Source organism: Rana temporaria, chromosome 10, assembly GCF_905171775.1.
Source record: "Rana temporaria chromosome 10, aRanTem1.1, whole genome shotgun sequence".
In the NCBI taxonomy this organism is placed as follows: Eukaryota; Metazoa; Chordata; class Amphibia; order Anura; family Ranidae; genus Rana; species Rana temporaria.
In genome coordinates, this window is record NC_053498.1 from 59,575,178 (window position 1) to 59,594,143 (window position 18,966).

The 18,966-nt window shown below is 47.7% G+C and overlaps 1 protein-coding gene across 1 annotated transcript in view; it reads left to right on the forward strand.

The window, feature by feature from the left end:
• The first annotated feature begins 14,420 nt into the window (after nt 1–14,420).
• The window catches only part of ZPR1 (ZPR1 zinc finger), a 28,947-nt gene continuing 24,401 nt past the window's right edge, over nt 14,421–18,966 (forward strand). The window contains exons 1-2 of the mRNA XM_040325367.1: nt 14,421–14,636; nt 16,907–17,068. Of these exons, the coding sequence (XP_040181301.1) occupies nt 14,436–14,636; nt 16,907–17,068 (363 nt within the window). The 5' untranslated portion in view covers nt 14,421–14,435. The remainder of the gene's footprint in view (nt 14,637–16,906; nt 17,069–18,966) is intronic.

An 18,966-nucleotide genomic window follows, 5' to 3' on the forward strand; every position in this document is an offset into this window, starting at 1 on the left:
CGGGTACATTGGACCCCTATCCACTCACCAAAAAAAGTGTCAAAAAGTAAAAACCACTAGACAGTTTCTTTTTTTCCAAATACCGTATTTATCGCGGTATAATTTGCTCCCGTGTATACCGCGCACCCCTAAAGTGACCCTGAATCCTGTGGAAAAAAAGTTTTTTTTGTACTTACTGTTTTGGTGTCTTGCGCGGCGTCCATCGGCGGCCTCGTCGGGTCCAGCGTCCTTCTGCGGCTTCGGGTGTCCTCTTCGGCGGGTCCGGCGTCCTTCTGCGGCTTCGGGTGTCCTTCTGCGGCTTCGGGTGTCCTTCTGCGGCGGGTCCGGTGTCGTCTTCGGCGGGTCCGGTGTCCTCTTCGGCGGGTCCGGTGTCCTTCTGCGGCGTCCTCGCTCGTTTCCCGCGCCGAGTTTTGAACACTGCGCCGACCTATACCGAGCACAGTACACTCGGGTATAGTCGGGCAGTCTCGGCAACTTCCGCGCTCACGTCCTGGACGTACAGGACGTCAGCGCGGGTAGCCGAGCATTGCCGACAATACACGAGTGTCAGAGTGCTCCTGGGGTGGTTATGGGTGCAGGAATCACAGCTGTTCTCACACCTGCAAAAACTTAGCGAGTCTTTAGGTGCAGGAACCACTGCGATTTCCTGGCCACTGCAGTTCAAAAATGGTGCAGGAACCTTTTTCCTGCATGAAACGCAGGCACGGTAGCCCATTTAAATGAATGGGCTGACGTGTCCGAGCAAATGCGGCCCAAGACAATACCTCTTCTTCCAATGTGGCCCAGGAAGGTCAAAAGGTACCCCTGGTGTAAACTAGGGTTGTCCCGATCGATACCACTTTTTTAAGACCGAGTACAAGTACCATAGTAGGCAAGGTTAAAAAAAGACACAAGTCCAACCTATGTGTGTGATTATATGTCAGTATTACATTGTTTATCCCTGTATGTTGTGGTCGTTCAGGTACTTATCTAATCGTTTTTTTAAACTATCGATGCTCCCCGCCGAGACCACCGCCTGTGGAAGAAAATTCCACATCCTTGCCACTCTTACAGTAAAGAACCCGATACTTTTTTTCAAGTACTCGCCGATACCGATTACCGTTACTTTTTTTTAATCTCATGTGACAGTGGCACTAATATGCAGCACCGATGACGCGTGGGCAGTGTCAGTAGTTTATATTTTACAATTTATTTATTTTTAATTATTTAAAAAAATATATATATATTTTTTACAATGCTTTTTTTTTTTTTACATCTCCCCTTTGAGACAGGGAAAGGGACTGAGGACACAGATTTACCAGTCCCTTTCTCTGTAGCTTCAGCTGCACTGGGAATTAATGGACAGGAGATAGAGGCTCCTCTACATTCATAAACTGAAGCATCATGAACACAGTTTATGATGCTCAGTTATGAATGGACAGTCAGTGATCACTGACTCTGTTCATTCGGAAAAGGAAGGAGCCGGTAAATGACAAATTTACTGGCTTCTTCCTCCGTTCTCTGTCCTCACAGATCAGGCGCCCGGTGACGGCACTTGGCGCCAAAACAGCCTGTTTAAAGAAGCCAGGTCCCTCACTGTCTTGCTGTCCAAGTCTACAGCGTGTTCCTGAAGATTCCTGTACCTGTATACTCCGTTTGCTTCTGGTTACCTGATCCGGCTTCCCCTGACCACTCCTGCTTACTGCCTGCCCCTGATCCCGGCTACGTCTGACCATCGCTCCTGCTCTCCCTCTTGCTCTGATCTCTGCCCGCCTGTTGTACCGACCCGGCCTGGACTTTGACTACCCTTTGGATTCTGCCTTTGTTCCTGATCCGTCTGCCTGTGTTTGACCCTGTCTGCTTCACCCTGCTTGTCTCCTGCTCCACAAGTGCCGCACTACTGTCTTCAGTCCCAGGCCTGCTGTCTGCATCCTGCTAGGATTCCGGTGCACCTTCCAGCTACCAGCCAGGCGCTTGTGTCCCTCTGAACTCTTGACCCCTGTCTACTCTACCAGGGGCTCCTTAGTCAGAGGCTTACAAGAGGCCGCTCTCTGCACGTTGGGCTCCACTACCAGGTACGTGACACACAGAGGGGGAGGCGGAGCACGGAGGGGGGAGCCCTGAGCACGGAGGGGGAGCCTTGAGCACGGAGGGGGGAGCCCTGAGCACGGAGGGGGGAGCCCTGAGCACGGAGGGGGAGCCCTGAGCACGGAGGGGGAGCCCTGAGCACGAAGGAGCATGAAGAAGGACACAGAGGGGGACTGGAGGAGGGTACAGGGACAGTGAGGGGTGATTGGTGTGGCCGTGTGGGGAGTTACAAACACTGATCCCCCTGTAAAGATTTCAATAAAGCAGCTGAAAGCCATGGGGAGGGGGGAGAGTGACGGTTGTCAGCTGCTATTTTGAAATCTATACAGGGTGGGGAATCGGTGCTTGTAACTCCCCCCACCACTGCACCGATCACCCCTGACTGCCCAAGTATCGGTTCAAGCATCAGAGCATTTGCTAGAGTACAAGTACTCGATACAGATTACCGATACTAGCATCGATATCGGGACAACCCGTGTAAACAGAAACCAGGTTCATTATATAAAAGAAGCCACAGCTCCTGGAGAGAACGTTTACTAGAAAGTTCAAATGAAAGGAAATATAGGCAAATATGCTCTAAAAAGGCAATATTGTTACAATCTCCTTGATGGATCAAAGAAGAAAAAGCTACAAGCAAGATAGGTACATAAGAACTACTGTAAGAACAAAGACAGTACCCCTAAGCAGGGCCGGATTAGCAAGGGGGCTGATGGAGCTGCAGCTCCAGGCCCCTTTCTCAAGATAGGCCCATTTGCCCAAAGAAAAAAAAAAATCGACTTCGGGGATTGTAGCTCGACGACCAGAGGTCACAGAAACCCCACATTGGGGGTAGGCAGTTGAATATCTACCCCACAACTGGTGAAAATATGGGACGGCTATCATTTATGGTTCCGGAGATACGGGCCTGCTTGCACAGCCTGTCAGAAGCTACATTCAGAGCGGCCAATATAAATAGAAGCTGACACACTGCAGCAAACTGATAGGATCACAGGGCTTAATATAATAATAATAATTATTTGTATATTACTCATGGTAATTAACCCCTTACCACCCAGGCCAATTCTGACACTTCTCTACTACATGTAAAAATCATAATTAGTTTTTTGCTAGAAAATTACTCTATGGTGGTCTTTGCACTTTTTATGTTGCACGGTATAGAGCTGCACGATTCTGGCTAAAATGAGAATTGCAATTTTTTTGCTTAGAAGATAGATCACGATTCTCTCACGATTCTTGCGGCGTAACATCATCTTTCACATTAAAACAAACAAACAAAAAATGGGCTAACTTCACTGTTTTGTTTTTATGGTTTTCATTATTCATTGAAGAGGGCAAATGCAGTGTGACATAAAATATTTCAGCAATTGCCATTGTATTCCCTAGAGTCTCTGCTAAAATATATATAATGTTTGGCGGTTCCAAGTAATTTTCTAGCAAATAATATTGCTTTTTAACTTAAGAAACAAGTGTTGGACTTTAAGTGGTTAAATTTCCCGCATTTACACACAGAAGTTTGATCTAAGAAGGAAGTTGGTTACAATGTTTCATTTTGTTTACAAACTTGGCAGACTGCCCAGATTTTTTCTTTACACACAGAAGTTTATCCCTTTGATCTAAGAAGGAAGGTTAGTTACCATGTTTCCTGTTGAAAACTTGGCAGACTGCCCAGATATTTTCTTTTGATAGCTGAAAGTCTTTCCACTTGTTATATGAAAGAATCGGCAAACTCTGCATTGGAGATCGTCAGGGGGGTTGAATCAAGATCACGATTTTTTTAACGATTAATTGTGCAGCTCTAGCACGGTATTTGCGCAGCAATTTTTCAAACATGTTTTTTTTTTAAAAAAAGAACTGTTTCATTCATTAAAAAAAAAACACTAGTTAGTTAAGTTAGCACAATTTTTTTGGTATCCTAAGCGATGCTTTAAATTTTTCTTAGGTTACAAGTTTAGAGTTACAGAGGAGGTCTAGTCTTAGAATTATTGTTCTCGCTCTAACGATCGTGGCGTATTTAACCTGTGTGTATCTGGCTCTGATACTACCAGTGCCTACCCAGCCACTGACTAGTATCTCTCCCCAGCCTGTCCCCACACACCCTCTCACCTGCTGACCTGTGGATGGGGGTGTTATTGTGTTCTGCCAGTGAGTACAATGATCAGTGTTGCTAACTATAGCTGGCAGCACTGATTGTTTTGGGAAAAACCTAACAGGCTGGTTGTACTCAAGTCGATTAATAGATTGACTTGTGTAAAACCAGCTAGCCCATACATAGATCGACTATGGCTGGTCTCTGCATAATTGGCGTAATTTCAATCCATGCATGACCTGCTTAACCACTACGCAGTCCCTAAATATCCTTCCACACCTGTACATAGTGCTCACTGTCATACTCTCCACACTCCTCTCCTGTACATAGTGCCCACTGTCATACTCTCCACACTTCTCTCCTATACATAGTGCCCACTGTCATACCCTACACACTCCTCTCCTGTACATAGTGCCCACTGTCATACCCTCCACACTCCTCTCCTATACAGAGCGCCCACTGTCATACCCTTCACACTCCTCTCCTGTACATAGTGCCTGCTGTCATACACTTCTCTCCTGTACATAGTGCCCAATGTCGCATCCTCCACACTCCTCTCCTGTACATACTGCTCACTGTCATACCCTCCACACTCCTCTCCTATACATAGTGCCCACTGTCAGGCCCCGTACACACGAGAGGATCTATCCGCTGGTATTTATCCGCGGATCAGTTCCAGCGGATAGATCCTGTGGTGTGTACGGCCCAGCGGATATTTTTCGGGCCGATGGATTTCCAGCGGATAAAAATTTCTTAGCATGCTAAGAAATCTATCCGCTGGAATCCTGTCCAGCGGATTGATCCGGTGGTCTGTACAGACTCACCGGATCAATCCGTCCGATCCCCTCCCTCGCATGCGTCATAATGATTCGACGCATGCGTGGGAAGTCTTTACCTTCCAGCGTCGCGCACGTCGCCGCGTCATCATCGCGGCGACGGCGCAACACGTCACCGCGGATGGATTCCGCGCGGATTTCGATCTGATGGTTAGTACAACCATCAGATCAAAATCCGCCAGAGGATCTATCCGCGGGAACGGTCCGGAGGACCGTTTCCAGCGGATAATCCTCTCGTGTGTACAGGGCCTCATACCCTCCACACTCCTCTCCTATACATAGCGTTCACTGTCATACACTCCACTCCTATAAATAGCGTTCACTGTCATACCCTCCACACTCCTCTCCTATACATAGTGCCCACTATCATACCGTCCACATTCCTCTCCTGTACATACTACCCACTGTCATACCCTCCACACTCCTCTCCTGTACATACTGCCCCATCATACCCTCCACACTTCTCTCTGGTATGTACTGCCCTCTGTCATACCCCCACAATCTTCCTGTACATACTGCCCATTATCATACCCTTCACACTCCTCTCCTGTACATATTGCCTTTTGCCGTACCCTTTGCACTCCTCTCCTGTACATAGTGCCCACTGTTAGACCCTCCACATTCCTCTCCCTCACCTGCACATACTTCCCACTTATATATCGTCCATACTCCTCCCCATGTCGCTTACCCACAAAAACAGTTCTTTAAAATTATACTGAATATCCTCAATGTTACCAGCTCTAGAATGGACACACTTTTGTTAGTTAAACTAAAGGAAATCTCAGTTCTCATATTTGTACTGCCCCATTATTAGTACTCATTTAATTTTGTGATTACTACTATGATGTATAGAGGAACATCGGGGATCTCAGCTACTCTAAATATAGCACTTATATAAAAAAGTGTCCCTGAAAATAGGCTGGTTGTACTCAAGTTGATTAATAGATTGACTTGTGTAAAACCAGCTAGCCCATACATAGATCGACTATGGCTGGTCTCTGCATAATTGGCGTAATTTCAATCCATGTATGACCCGCTTAACCACTACGCAGTCCCTAAATATCCTTCCACTCCTGTACATAGTGCTCACTGTCATACTCTCCACACTCCTCTCCTGTACATAGTGCCCACTGTCATACTCTCCACACTTCTCTCCTATACATAGTGCCCACTGTCATACCCTACACACTCCTCTCCTGTACATAGTGCCCACTGTCATACCCTCCACACTCCTCTCCTATACAGAGCACCCACTGTCATACCCTTCACACTCCTCTCCTGTACATAGTGCCTGCTGTCATACACTTCTCTCCTGTACATAGTGCCCAATGTCGCATCCTCCACACTCCTCTCCTGTACATACTGCTCACTGTCATACCCTCCACACTCCTCTCCTATACATAGTGCCCACTGTCAGGCCCCGTACACATGAGAGGATCTATCCGCTGGTATTTATCCGCGGATCAGTTCCAGCGGATAGATCCTGTGGTGTGTACGGCCCAGCGGATATTTATCCGCGGATATTTTTCGGGCCGATGGATTTCCAGCGGATAAAAATTTCTTAGCATGCTAAGAAATCTATCCGCTGGAATCCTGTCCAGCGGATTGATCCGGTGGTCTGTACAGACTCACCGGATCAATCCGTCCGATCCCCTCCCTCGCATGCGTCATAATGATTCGACGCATGCGTGGGAAGTCTTTACCTTCCAGCGTCGCGCACATCGCCGCGTCATCATCGCGGCGACGGCGCAACACGTCACCGCGGATGGATTCCGCTCGGATTTCGATCTGATGGTTAGTACAACCATCAGATCAAAATCCGCCAGAGGATCTATCCGCGGGAACGGTCCGGAGGACCGTTTCCAGCGGATAATCCTCTCGTGTGTACAGGGCCTCATACCCTCCACACTCCTCTCCTATACATAGCGTTCACTGTCATACACTCTACTCCTATAAATAGCGTTCACTGTCATACCCTCCACACTCCTCTCCTATACATAGTGCCCACTATCATACCGTCCACATTCCTCTCCTGTACATACTGCCCACTGTCATACCCTCCACACTCCTCTCCTGTACATACTGCCCCATCATACCCTCCACACTTCTCTCTGGTATGTACTGCCCTCTGTCATACCCCCACAATCTTCCTGTACATACTGCCCATTGTCATACCCTTCACACTCCTCTCCTGTACATATTGCCTTTTGCCTTACCCTTTGCACTCCTCTCCTGTACATAGTGCCCACTGTTAGACCCTCCACATTCCTCTCCCTCACCTGCACATACTTTCCACTTATATATGGTCCATACTCCTCCCCATGTCGCTTACCCACAAAAACAGTTCTTTAAAATTATACTGAATATCCTCAATGTTACCAGCTCTAGAATGGACACACTTTTGTTAGTTCAACTAAAGGAAATCTTCTCAGTTCTCATATTTGTTCTGCCCCATTATTAGTACTCATTTAATTTTGTGATTACTACTATGATGTATAGAGGAACATCGGGGATCTCAGCTACTCTAAATATAGCACTTATATAAAAAAGTGTCCCTGAAAATATTTTTAAAATATTGGCAACTGTGCACTTAGGCACTGCCCAAGGGCCACTGGGTCAGTAGGGGCCCCATGAGAGGCTCCTGGGATCCTGTGATATTAAAGCGGTAGTAAACTTTCCTGACATTACTACTTTTTAGAGGCCCTGGGGTAGGTTATGCCACAATGTACAAGTATGCACAGCATATTAGCACATTAGTGTACACTTACATTTTCAGACTGAGCCCTCCAGTGCTGCGCTGTGATGAATCAGGCGGGGCCTGGGCACTTCCATCTTCACCCGGTCTTCCTTCTGGGTTCTGTGCCTTTGGTCACTTGCCTTGGCTGCGTTATTATTATTATACAGGATTTATATAGCGCCAACAGTTTGTGCAGCGCTATGTCATTGCCACGCATTTATTTATTATTTATAAAAGGCCCCACCAAAATCCTCAGCACCAGACCCATGATGTTCTTAATCTGGCCCTGCCCCTAAGCGGGCTTTGAAGGCATTAATATCTATACAAAAAGTATTGAAGTATATCAAAGTGCAACAGAAGTATTTATTTAACATATTAGGTTAAGAACATCATCATATAGAGCAATGTGATCCTTCACATGACGCGTTTCAATTTAATTCTTTCTTCAAGGGTGTTGATTTAACATTAAAGAAAACATTAACTGTCAATAAACCATTTTTTTTTTTTAAAGTTTACACATTTGTGATGGATATCATATTCAGTATTTGGTACACTTACATATGCTCTGATGGTGTCATATATGAACATTCCATTAATCTTTTAAAAACAAGAAGAAAAAGGAACTGCATCTCATGACCCCTATGGCCCCGTACTCACGACCAAACATGTCTGCTGAAACTGGTCCGCGGACCAGTTTCAGCAGACATGTTTGGCCGTGTGTAGGCCCGAGCGGACCATTTTCGGGCGGATCGGACAGGTTTCCAGCGGACAACTGTTTCCTGGACTTGCTTTAAAACAGTCCGCTGGAAACCTGTCCGCCCGGACATGTACGGTCGTCTGTACAGACCTACCGTACATGTCCTGCCGCCCGCCATCCCTCGCATGCGTCGAATGACTTCGACGCATGCATGGAAGCATTTTAAAGGCAGGCCGCCCACATCGCCGCGTCATTGTCGCGACGACACCGCGTCATCGACGCGGCGACACCGCGGACACGCCCCGCGTATTGTTTACGCGCGGACCTCTGTTCGATGGTGTGTACAGCCATCGAACAGAAGTCCCCGGGCAATCCCCGGGCAGACATGTCCGATGAAAACGGTCCGCGGACCGGTTTCATCGGACATGTCTGCTCGTGAGTACTCGGCCTCAGAGGTTTATGTCCTCTGTGTTGAAAAAATAGCCAGCAACGACAGATCACCCCCCAGTCCCTAGGAGAGGGTGGATAAGAGCACTGAGGCTAACAGAAATGGGAACGTCAACCTAGGATGAAGAATAATAATCATGATAATTATGCATAACCTATTCAATAGGGCTGAGATGTATATAGTGCCAGAAGTCCGCTACCTGAGTTAACTGATGATCCAAAATAAGGACAAAGATGTTCCTGGAGATCATATAATCTTTCAATAGATCTGTGTGATAGAAGATGAGTAAACTGGATTAACATCTGAGCTTATCTAAGAATCTTTCCATATATGTCCCGTCAACATACACGCCCCTGTTAAACAGGGGCAGAAAAATTGTGCCTTAGCCACTGGTAGCGGTACCCAGAACCAAAAATGTTCTTACAAGCCATCAACATGAACATTGAGGAGGAAGAGGATAGTCACTCAGCATAACAGGATAGTCACTCAGCATCAGCATAGGCAGTCTTGAAAGGATCTTATGCCGTGTACACACGATAATTTTTCCGCTTGTAAAAAACGAAGTTTTTCAGCATCTAGAAAAAACTTTGTTTTTTCCAACTTTATCATTAAAACGATGTTGCCCACACAGTCGTTTTAAAAAAATGCTTTAGCAAAGCGTGGTGACGTACAACATGCACAACGGCACTATAAAGGGGAAGTTCCATGTGGATGACGCCACCCTTGGGGCTGCTTTAGCTGATTTTGTGTTAGTAAAAGACGATTCGCGCTTTTCTGTCTGTTACAGCGTGATGAATGTGCTTACTCCATTACGAACGCTAGTTTTACCAGAACGAGCGCTCCCGTCTCATAACTTGCTTCTGAGCATGTGCAGGTTTTTCACGTAGTTTTAGCCCACACACGATCATTTTTTACAACCAGAAAAACGACATTGTTTAAAACGTCGTTAAAATATTCAGCATGTTCGAATTTTTTTTTGTCGTTTTTCAGAAGCCGAAAAATTATGTGAACCCCACACACGATCATTTTAAATGACATTTTTAAAAAACGTTTTTTACAAGCCGAAAAATTATCGTGTGCATTAGGTTCATAAAATAATTCTTTGGTTACATCAGCATCAGGTGCTTGGTAGCTGGTGGTGATCCAAGACTGATTCATTTTTATGGAGGTCAGCCGATCGACCCAGTCGGTGGACAGGCGCACCCTGTGATTGGTTACAAAGCCTCCAGCAGCACTGAATGTGCGTTCTTAAAGAACGCTGGATGCAGGACAAGCCAGTAGCTCAATTGCGTACTGTGCAAGCTCTGGCCAGTGATCCATCCTCAAGACCCAGTAAGCCAGAGGATTTTCGGTGGGAAAGGTGTCCAAGTCTGATCTTGCCCCTAGGTATTCCCGCACCATGTGAATCAGACGCTGGCGATGGTTGCTGGAACCGGACATACCTTGGGGCTGCGGACTAAAAAAATGTCTGAACGCATCGGTCAGATGGCCACCTTCTCCACCGCTCCTTCTGTGACTGACGGAAGCTTCAGCAACACGTTGTCCAGGACCAGGAATTTGTAACCTCCCAGGCCCTGGAAACGCGTTGTACAAACCCGAAATAACCCCGCCTCTTAAGATGTCACAGTCCCGGGGCATGATGGGACTGTGACATCATAAGAGACCACGCCCCATGCGATCCAGTTCAATGCAGAGTGTTTCTCAACCAGGTTGAGATATACTTTGAGATGCTGCCCAGGCGTTTCCCACGGACAGAAGCAAAGTAGGTTTCGTGATATCTTTGCTTTCTGAGAGCGCCTTGGCCTAGGCAAACCCTCTATGGGAGATGCAAAAACCCATGGTCCTGAGTTACCCAGAATTTGTGGCTTCCTTCAAAAGGGTATTAGACGTTCCCGCACGCTCCACTTCTGCTGCCAAGAGCTTCATGTCCATGAGAAGTGTGAATTCCATTGTGAACAGGTTAAATTCCTAGGTTATGTCATTTCCACTGCTGGTTTTTCAAAGGACCCAGAGAAACTTTCAGCAATCCTACAGTGGCCTCGACCCGTGGGTTTACATCCTCTGCAGCATTTTCTTGGCTTTGCCAACTATTATCGGAAGTTTATTCGTAACTTCTCATCCCTGGTATGACCAGAGAGGATGGTAACCCACAGAGTTGAGTCCATTAAAGCCTTTAAGAGTCTCAAGCCTGCCTTTGTTTCTGCCCCTCTGTTGGCACATCCTGATCCTAAGTTGCTTTTTATCATTGAAGTTGATGCTTCTCAGACTGGAATTGGCTCCCTTCTGTCTCAACGTCCTAGATCTGAGAGAGCTATGCATCCGTGTGGCTACTTTTCCAAGAAACTGTCACCTGCGGAGTGAAATTACAAGATTGGTGATAAAGAGCTGTTGGCGATAATTTTAGCCCTGAAAAAATGGAGACATCTCCCCGAGGGTACCACTGTGCCGTTCTCACATTCTTGTCTGAGGCTAAACGCCTCTCTCCCAGAAGGGCGGGGTGGGCTTTTTTCTTGTCAAGTTTTAATTACATTGTCTCATTCTTACCCGGTACTAAGAATGTAAGGGCTGATGCCTTGTCACAACATATTTCCTCCACTTCCAAGAGTCGGTTACGGTTCCTGTGAGTCCTCCTGATCGTATTCTGGCTACGGTTCGCACCAGTCTCACTTCTCCTTTGGGTGACAAAATTCTTGCTGCTCAGGTCGATGCTCCTCCTGAGAAACCATGTGACCACTGCTTTGTCCCAGAGAGTCTCTGTACTGCCGTGCTCCAGACTTACCATTCTCCCAAGGCTGCTGGCCACCCTGGGAAGAATCAACTCTTTTGTGCCATTATTTTTTTACAATGATGGGGGTGGGGTTTTATTTTTTAAATATATTTTTTCACAGTGCTTTTGGGAAAGGGGGTGGGGGGATGGGGCAGTGGTTGGTGTCAGTGGGGCAGTGGTTGGTGTCAGTAGGGCAATGATTGGTGTCAGTGAACGGTGTCAATAGGGCAATGGTTGGTGTCAGTGGATGGTGTGAGTGGGGCAGTGGACGGTGTCAGTTTAGCAGTGGATGGTGTCAGTGGTTGGTGTCAGTAGGGCAGTGGTTGGTGTCAGGGGTTGGTGTCAGTAGGGCAGTGGTTGGTGTCAGTAGGGCAGTGGTTGGTGTTAGTGGACGTGCCAGTGGTTGTGTCAGTGGTTGGTGTCAGTAGAGCAGTGGTTGGTGTTAGTCGACGGTGTCAGTGGGGCAGTGGACGGTGTCAGTGGAGCAGGTGGATGGTGTCAGTGGTCGGTGTCAGTAGGGCAGTGGATGGTGTCAGTGGTCGTGTTAGTAGGGCAGTGGATGGTGTCAGTGTCAGTAGGGCAGTGGTTGGTGTCAGTGGTCGGTATCAGTAGGGCAGTGGTTGGTGTCAGTGGTTGGTGTCAGTAAGGCAGTGGTTGGTGTTAGTGGACGTGCCAGTGGGGCAGTGGTTGGTGTCAGTAGGGCGGTGGTTGATGTTAGTCGACGGTGTCAGTGGGGCAGTGGACGGTGTCAGTGGAGCAGTGGATGGTGTCAGTGGTCGGTGTCAGTAGGGCAGTGGATGGTGTCAGTGGTCAGTGTTAGTAGAGCAGTGGATGGTGTCAGTGGTTGGTATCAGTAGGGCAGTGGTTGGTGTCAGTGGTTGGTGTCAATAGGGCAGTGGTTGGTGTCAGTGGACGGTGTCAGTGGGGCAGTGGACGCTGTCAGTAGAGCAGTGGTCGGTGTCAGTAGGGCAGTGGAAAAAAATGTCAACTTCACACTCTCAATCGCAAAAAAAAAAAAAATAACATAAATGCTGTAAACTACTTAAGTAGTAGTGAGAAGTTAACATCCTGCACGCTCACGCCTCAGATCAGCCCCAATTCCTGCAACTCCACACCTCAGATCACTGTCCCCCCTGCTCATCTGCCCCACCACTGCAACCCCCTGCTCATCTGTCCCACCACTGTACCACCCTACTCTTCTGTCCCACCCTACTCTTCTGTCCCACCGATGTAACCCCCTGCTTATCTGCCCCACCACTGAAACCCCCTGCTCATCTGTCCCACCACTGTACCACCCTACTCTTCTGTCCCACCAATGTAACCCCCTGGTCATCTGCCCCACCACTGTACTGCCCTGCTTTTCTGTCCCACCACTGTAACCCCCTGCTCATCTGCCCCACCAATGTTCCCCCTTTCTCATCTGCTCCACCACTGTACCTCCCTGCACATCTTTCTCCCAACACTGAACCCATCTGCTTATCTGCCCCACCACTGTAACCAACTTTCTCATCTGCCCCACCAATGTACCTCCTGCACATCTGTCTACCCTGCCCTTCTGCCCCACCTCTGTTCCCCCTGCTCATCTGTCCAACCAATACACCTCCTTTTACACCTCCAGTGCCAGGGGGTTGCCTACCCCTGGTCTAGGTCCCTGGAGGATGCAATGTATCTTTATTTAAATTATGCTAAACAAATAATGTTTTATTTAATTTCAGTGATTAATATATATGCACACGTATGAAATTAATAAAGATAAAGCAGAAAAATATGAGGCGCTTTAACTTATTCTTAGAATTTTGTGTAACCCATAATTTAGAAAAACAATGGAGGATTACAAGCATATTCTGTTCCAGGAGAATGCTCGTAATCCAAAGTACTCGCATATCAAAGCGAGTTTCCCCATTGAAGTCAATGGAAATGAAAATAATTTGTTCCGCATTGACTTCAATGGCATGCAATACCACATGCGGCCAGAGGTGGGGGGCGCCGGAGAGCCTCGGAAACGGACGGAAAGGCCCATGACACCTCGGAAAGACTCCGTTCCCGAGATTTGTAGAAGTCGGCCGTGCTGTCCTCGGGATTTTACGAACGGAAATGCTCGGCTCTGGCGCCCCCCACCTCAGGCCAAACGCGGTACTGAACACCGCTTTGGCCTGAATCCTGCACGTTTTGCGAGAAAACACTCACAAACCGAGTTACAATTTTTAAAAATACAGTGCTTGTATTGCAAAACGCTTGTTAATCGCGCTACTCGCAATCCGAGGTTCCACTGCACATCAATCACATCTTGCAGAGAAGTTGAATGACAAAAGCACATGGAGAGTGATGGAAGGATTCCTGATCTTCACACTTGTACGATTTACCCCGGACTGACATCCGTCTACCCCACCCCCCCCCCCCCCCCTCCTATAGCCACAGACACCCCTGAGTGACCCACCATACCCAGACACAATCCCCCCCACCCCATCTATAGCCACAGACACCCCTGAGTGACCCCCCATACCCAGACACAACCCCCCCCCCCCACACTGTATGGTGACTACGGCCTGCTACTACAGAGGCGGAGGATGAGATGGCCCCTCCCTGTCACATGACATCTGTCAGACAAACAGTCGGTAGTTAGGTATCGCCCACTCAGTCATTTTTGTGTGCTCGGCTCCTCCCCCGGTCACATCATGATTATTCGATTGCAAGGTTTTGATCTTGCGCATGCGCAGGAGGCATTATTGCGTCCTCTGGCTATTGCCGACATAAAAATAAGATCGTTCCCCTTTAAAAGTGGGCGGTCTTGAGTTACATGTATGGGGCGGCCGGGGAGTTCCGGGTTGGTCACGTGTGCGGTGGAAGAAGCGTGTTGGAGGCCGAGCAGAGAACCGTCAGCATGTCCGTCCTGAGCGCCCCAGAGCCGGTGTCCGCCTTGTTCCGGGATATCAGTGCGGAGGACGAGGAGCAGCAAACGGAGCAGATCGAATCCCTGTGCATGAACTGCTACCAGAATGTAAGAGGAGGAGACAGTACAGGGGGAGGGCTGTGATAGGACAGCCGGGGAGCTGGCGTCTGTGATTGGAGCGTGTACAAGGGGGGTCTGTTCCTATAGAACCATCAGACATGTGAGTTAGATCTGCCATCATATATGGTGTGCGTGATGGGACACTCTGAGTGGGGTGTTTAGGCCTTGGTCACATGGAGTGCTTTGTAATCCCTCCATATACCCACCAGTGAGGTGACCAGCCTCTGATAATACACAGGGATGAAACAAATCTCCCTACATAAGTTTTACACCCATATCTCCTGTGTTCAGCTTTATATACTGTTTAGAAAGTGAATGTCCTGTTAGGAGTGGATTCTTGCTGGACAGTGTGAGGCAGCTGATTGGAGGAAAGGCACACGGCCCCTCCCCACACATACAGAGCTTGCCTGTGAATAGTTTAGCAGTCTGATCATCTATTTATAGCACCCTCCCCCTTCTATTTATAGCCCCTCCCCCTTCTATTTATAGCCCCTCCCCTTCTATTTATAGCCCCTCCCCTTCTATTTATAGCCCCCCTTCTATTTATAGCCCCTCCCCCTTCTATTTATAGCCCCTCCCCCTTCTATTTATAGCCCCTCCCCCTTCTATTTATAGCCCCTCCCCCTTCTATTTATAGCCCCTCCCCCTTCTATTTATAGCCCCTCCCCCTTCTATTTATAGCCCCTCCCCCTTCTATTTATAGCCCCTCCCCCTTCTATTAATAGCACCTCCCCCTGTCTTGGAGAAATTGTCAGAAGTTATCAGGCTGATAATAGAAGAATGGGGCAGGAGAGAGCTACAGGACACCGTGCTTTGAAGAGAGATAAAAACCACTGCAAATTTCATGAATTGGGTTTACATCCTGCTGTCCGCCGCACGCAGATATACCAAAAACGAGAACCCCCCCCCCCCCCTTCGCGTAAGCTGCGTCCCCCCCCCCCGTCGCGTAAGCTGCGTCACGATTGCCCAAAGGAGCCGAACGGCGGTGTGCAGGCGCAGTATAGCGCCGACTCACCGTCCGGCTTCTTTCGGCAATCGTGAAGCAGCTTACGCGACGGGGGGAGCTAGTTTTTGGTCATCACGTCAATCACCAGCAAGTTAGGAACGCCCACTCCCGCGGGATTCGCAACCCGGAAGCCGCGGGTGAACTAGCTGTACCGAGGTATGTACAGCATAAAAAAAAAAATAGGCATAATTGTAATGTGTCGGGAAATTGTAATACTAGAAAGTAGTTTTAGGGTGAACCCCCACTTTAAGACAGAAACCTTTGTGGTGCAGTATGTTCAATTTAAAAGGACATTTAATAAGTAATAGATACACTTAGAGAAATGCTATAAATCGGCGTTATTGTTGTGGGCGCACCAGCATCCCCAATTGTCTTCTTACTTCCTGTGCGCTTGTAACGCCACTGTCTCGATGGATGGAACGTGATGACGTCACGGGCACGCAGTAAGTAAGGAGAGACAATTGGGGATGCCGCTGCTCCCAGGACAATAACGCCGAATTATAGCATCTATTACTTATTAAAATGTCCTTTTAAATTGAACACATACTGCACTATGAAGGTTTCTGTCTTAATTCCGAGTCATCCTTGGAACGCTGGCAGCTATATCCTGATTGGTTTGTGGAGAGACCCATCACCCTACGCTTAGTGAGACTGATCCGCAGGCGTGGTTTCTGGTAAGGGGGAAAATGTCAAGTTAAAGGGGTTGTAAAGGTTAAAGGTGGTTTGTGTGTTTTTTTTCTTTTCCATTAATTGTGCAGTTTTAATAGCCAGCTAACATAGTTTTGTCATACAGTGGAACCTCGGATTGCGAACATAATCCGTTCCAGGAGAATGCTCGTAATCCAAAGCACTCGCATATCAAAGCGAGTTTCCCCATAGAAGTCAATGGAAATGAAAATAATTAATTCCGCATGGACTTCTATGGCATGCAGTACCGCATATGGCCAGAGGTGAGGGGCACCAGAGAGTCTCGGAAAGGCTCGGGGACAGAGTGTTTTCGGTCGGCTCCAGCGCTCTCGCACCTCAGGCCGAATGTGGTACTGCACACCGCTGTGACTTGAATCCTGCTTGTTTTGCGAGACAACACTCGCAAACAGTCCAAATTTTCTTTAAAAAAAGTGCTCGTATTGCGAAATGTAATCTGAGGTTTCACTGTATTTGGGTTGCTTTACAGTGTAATTCTAATGTTGGTGCTCATATTGATGTGAAGGACACTGAACGCTTCTCATAGAATTGTGTGCTTTCCATGCAGGGAATGACAAGACTGCTCTTCACCAAAGTTCCCTTCTTCAAAGAGATCATTGTCAGTTCATTCACGTGTGACTCGTGTAGTTGGACCAACACAGAGATCCAGTCTGCTGGGCGGATCCAGGAACAAGGTGTCCGATATTCACTGAACGTTGGGAATAAGAGGGTAAGGATCTGTGTATGCTGACTAGAGGGAATGTGATCCTGGTCCTAAAGAGAAAAAAGGGGAGGGGGGACATTCTTTAAATATGAAGCCTGAAATATCATTATTAAACATGACCTAACTTTTGATCTACATATGATTAGGGTCATAACACAATTTTGCAGAAAGAGTGAAGTGACACACACACACACACCCCTACCTGCCTTTACACGCACATTACCTTTTAATAGTGTCTTAGTTCTTAGGGTTCAATATTGAATTGACTACCAATAATGTGGACGAGAAGGCCTGGCTCGCAGTCGCCACACTAATTCATCGCAAGGGTGTTCTATCGGGTTGAGGTCAGGACTCTGTGCAGGCCAGTCAAATTCCTCCACCCCAAACTTGCTCATCCATGTCTTTATGGACCTTGCTTTGTGCACTGGTCCAAATTATTTGGTGGAGGGGAGTCATCGTATGGGGGTGGTCTTGCAGGGTTTTGTCCTTTAGTTCCAGTGGAGGGAACACTTAAAAGGGTTTGTAAAGCCTCGTGTTTTTTTTACCTTCATGCATCCTATGCATGAGGGTGAAAAAACACCTTGCGTTCTCCGGGCCCCCCATGAGCCCCCGTTTTACTTGCCTAAGCCCCAAACTTCTGTGAGCATGAGCCCCACGGCTTCTCGGCTCTGTATTGGCTAGATTGATAGCAGCTTGGCTCCCGCTGCTGTCAATTAAATCCAATGATGGGGGCGGCACCGAATCATACACTCTGCGTCTATGTACGCCAAGTGAATGACACAGGAGCGTGCCCGCAAGGTAACCCCCTGGAGAGAGAGCTTCCCAGAGGGGGTTAGCTATTGCGAGGATGAGTAGCAGTGGGACCCCAGAAGAGGATGATCAGGGCCACTCTGTGCAAAACGAACTGCACAGTGGAGGCAAGTATGAAAAATAATATATATAAATTTTGTGTGAACCTTTAGTACCACTTTACCATTTCATGCTCCCAACTTTGTGGGAACAGTTTGGGGACGGCCCCTTCCTGTTCCAACATGACTGCCCACCAGTGCACAAAGCAAGGTCCATAAAGACAGAGATGAGCAAGTTTGGGGTGGAGGAACTTACCTGGCCTGTACCCAGTAATAAACCCGATTAAAACGCCTTTGGGATGAATTGGAGTGCAAGTCAGACCTTCTCATCCAACATCAGTGCCTGGCTCTCACAAATGCACTTCTGGTAGAATGGTCAAATGTTCCCCTATAGACACACTCCTATAATTTAGTGTGTATATTCCTTCGAATCTCAGTGGAAGAGGATGCGAGCACCATTTTCATCGGTTCCCAAGCACAGTACGTCTGGAGCTGTACAGAGTTGGGACACCTGGTTGATTTGCTGGCTTTGAATGCAAATATGGGCACTCCTCTCTCGCCCCCCCCCCCTTTGAGAAAATATCTCAGGATGAAAAAGCTCCTGAGGATCAGGAATCCACTGTGGACAAGTCCTCCCAGGCAGAATTGCAGGGTCCAGGACGGTCTTGCACATCCTGGTGGATGTGGTACGGACTAATCTTGAGTTGCTGCTACCAGGATCCTCTTTTCTTAAGTTGCCGATTTTGGGTCCTGGTAGTCACCCAAATATCCCAAGTTCTTTCCATTAAAGCGGTTGTAAACCCGCATCAAATTATTATTATTAATTTATTTTTTTTTCTCCTCTAAGGCAAAAGTCATAATGAGCTAATATGCACCGCATATTAGCTCATTGTGAAATACTTACCTCGGAACGAGGTGTGTAACACTTGCCTGGTCCACGCCAAGCGAGATTTCATCTTGCCTCGGCGTGTCTTCCGGGTATCGCCGTTCCAGCGCTGTGATTGGCTGGATCGGCGATGACGTCACTCCCGCGCGTGCGGGAGATTTAAAACTCGG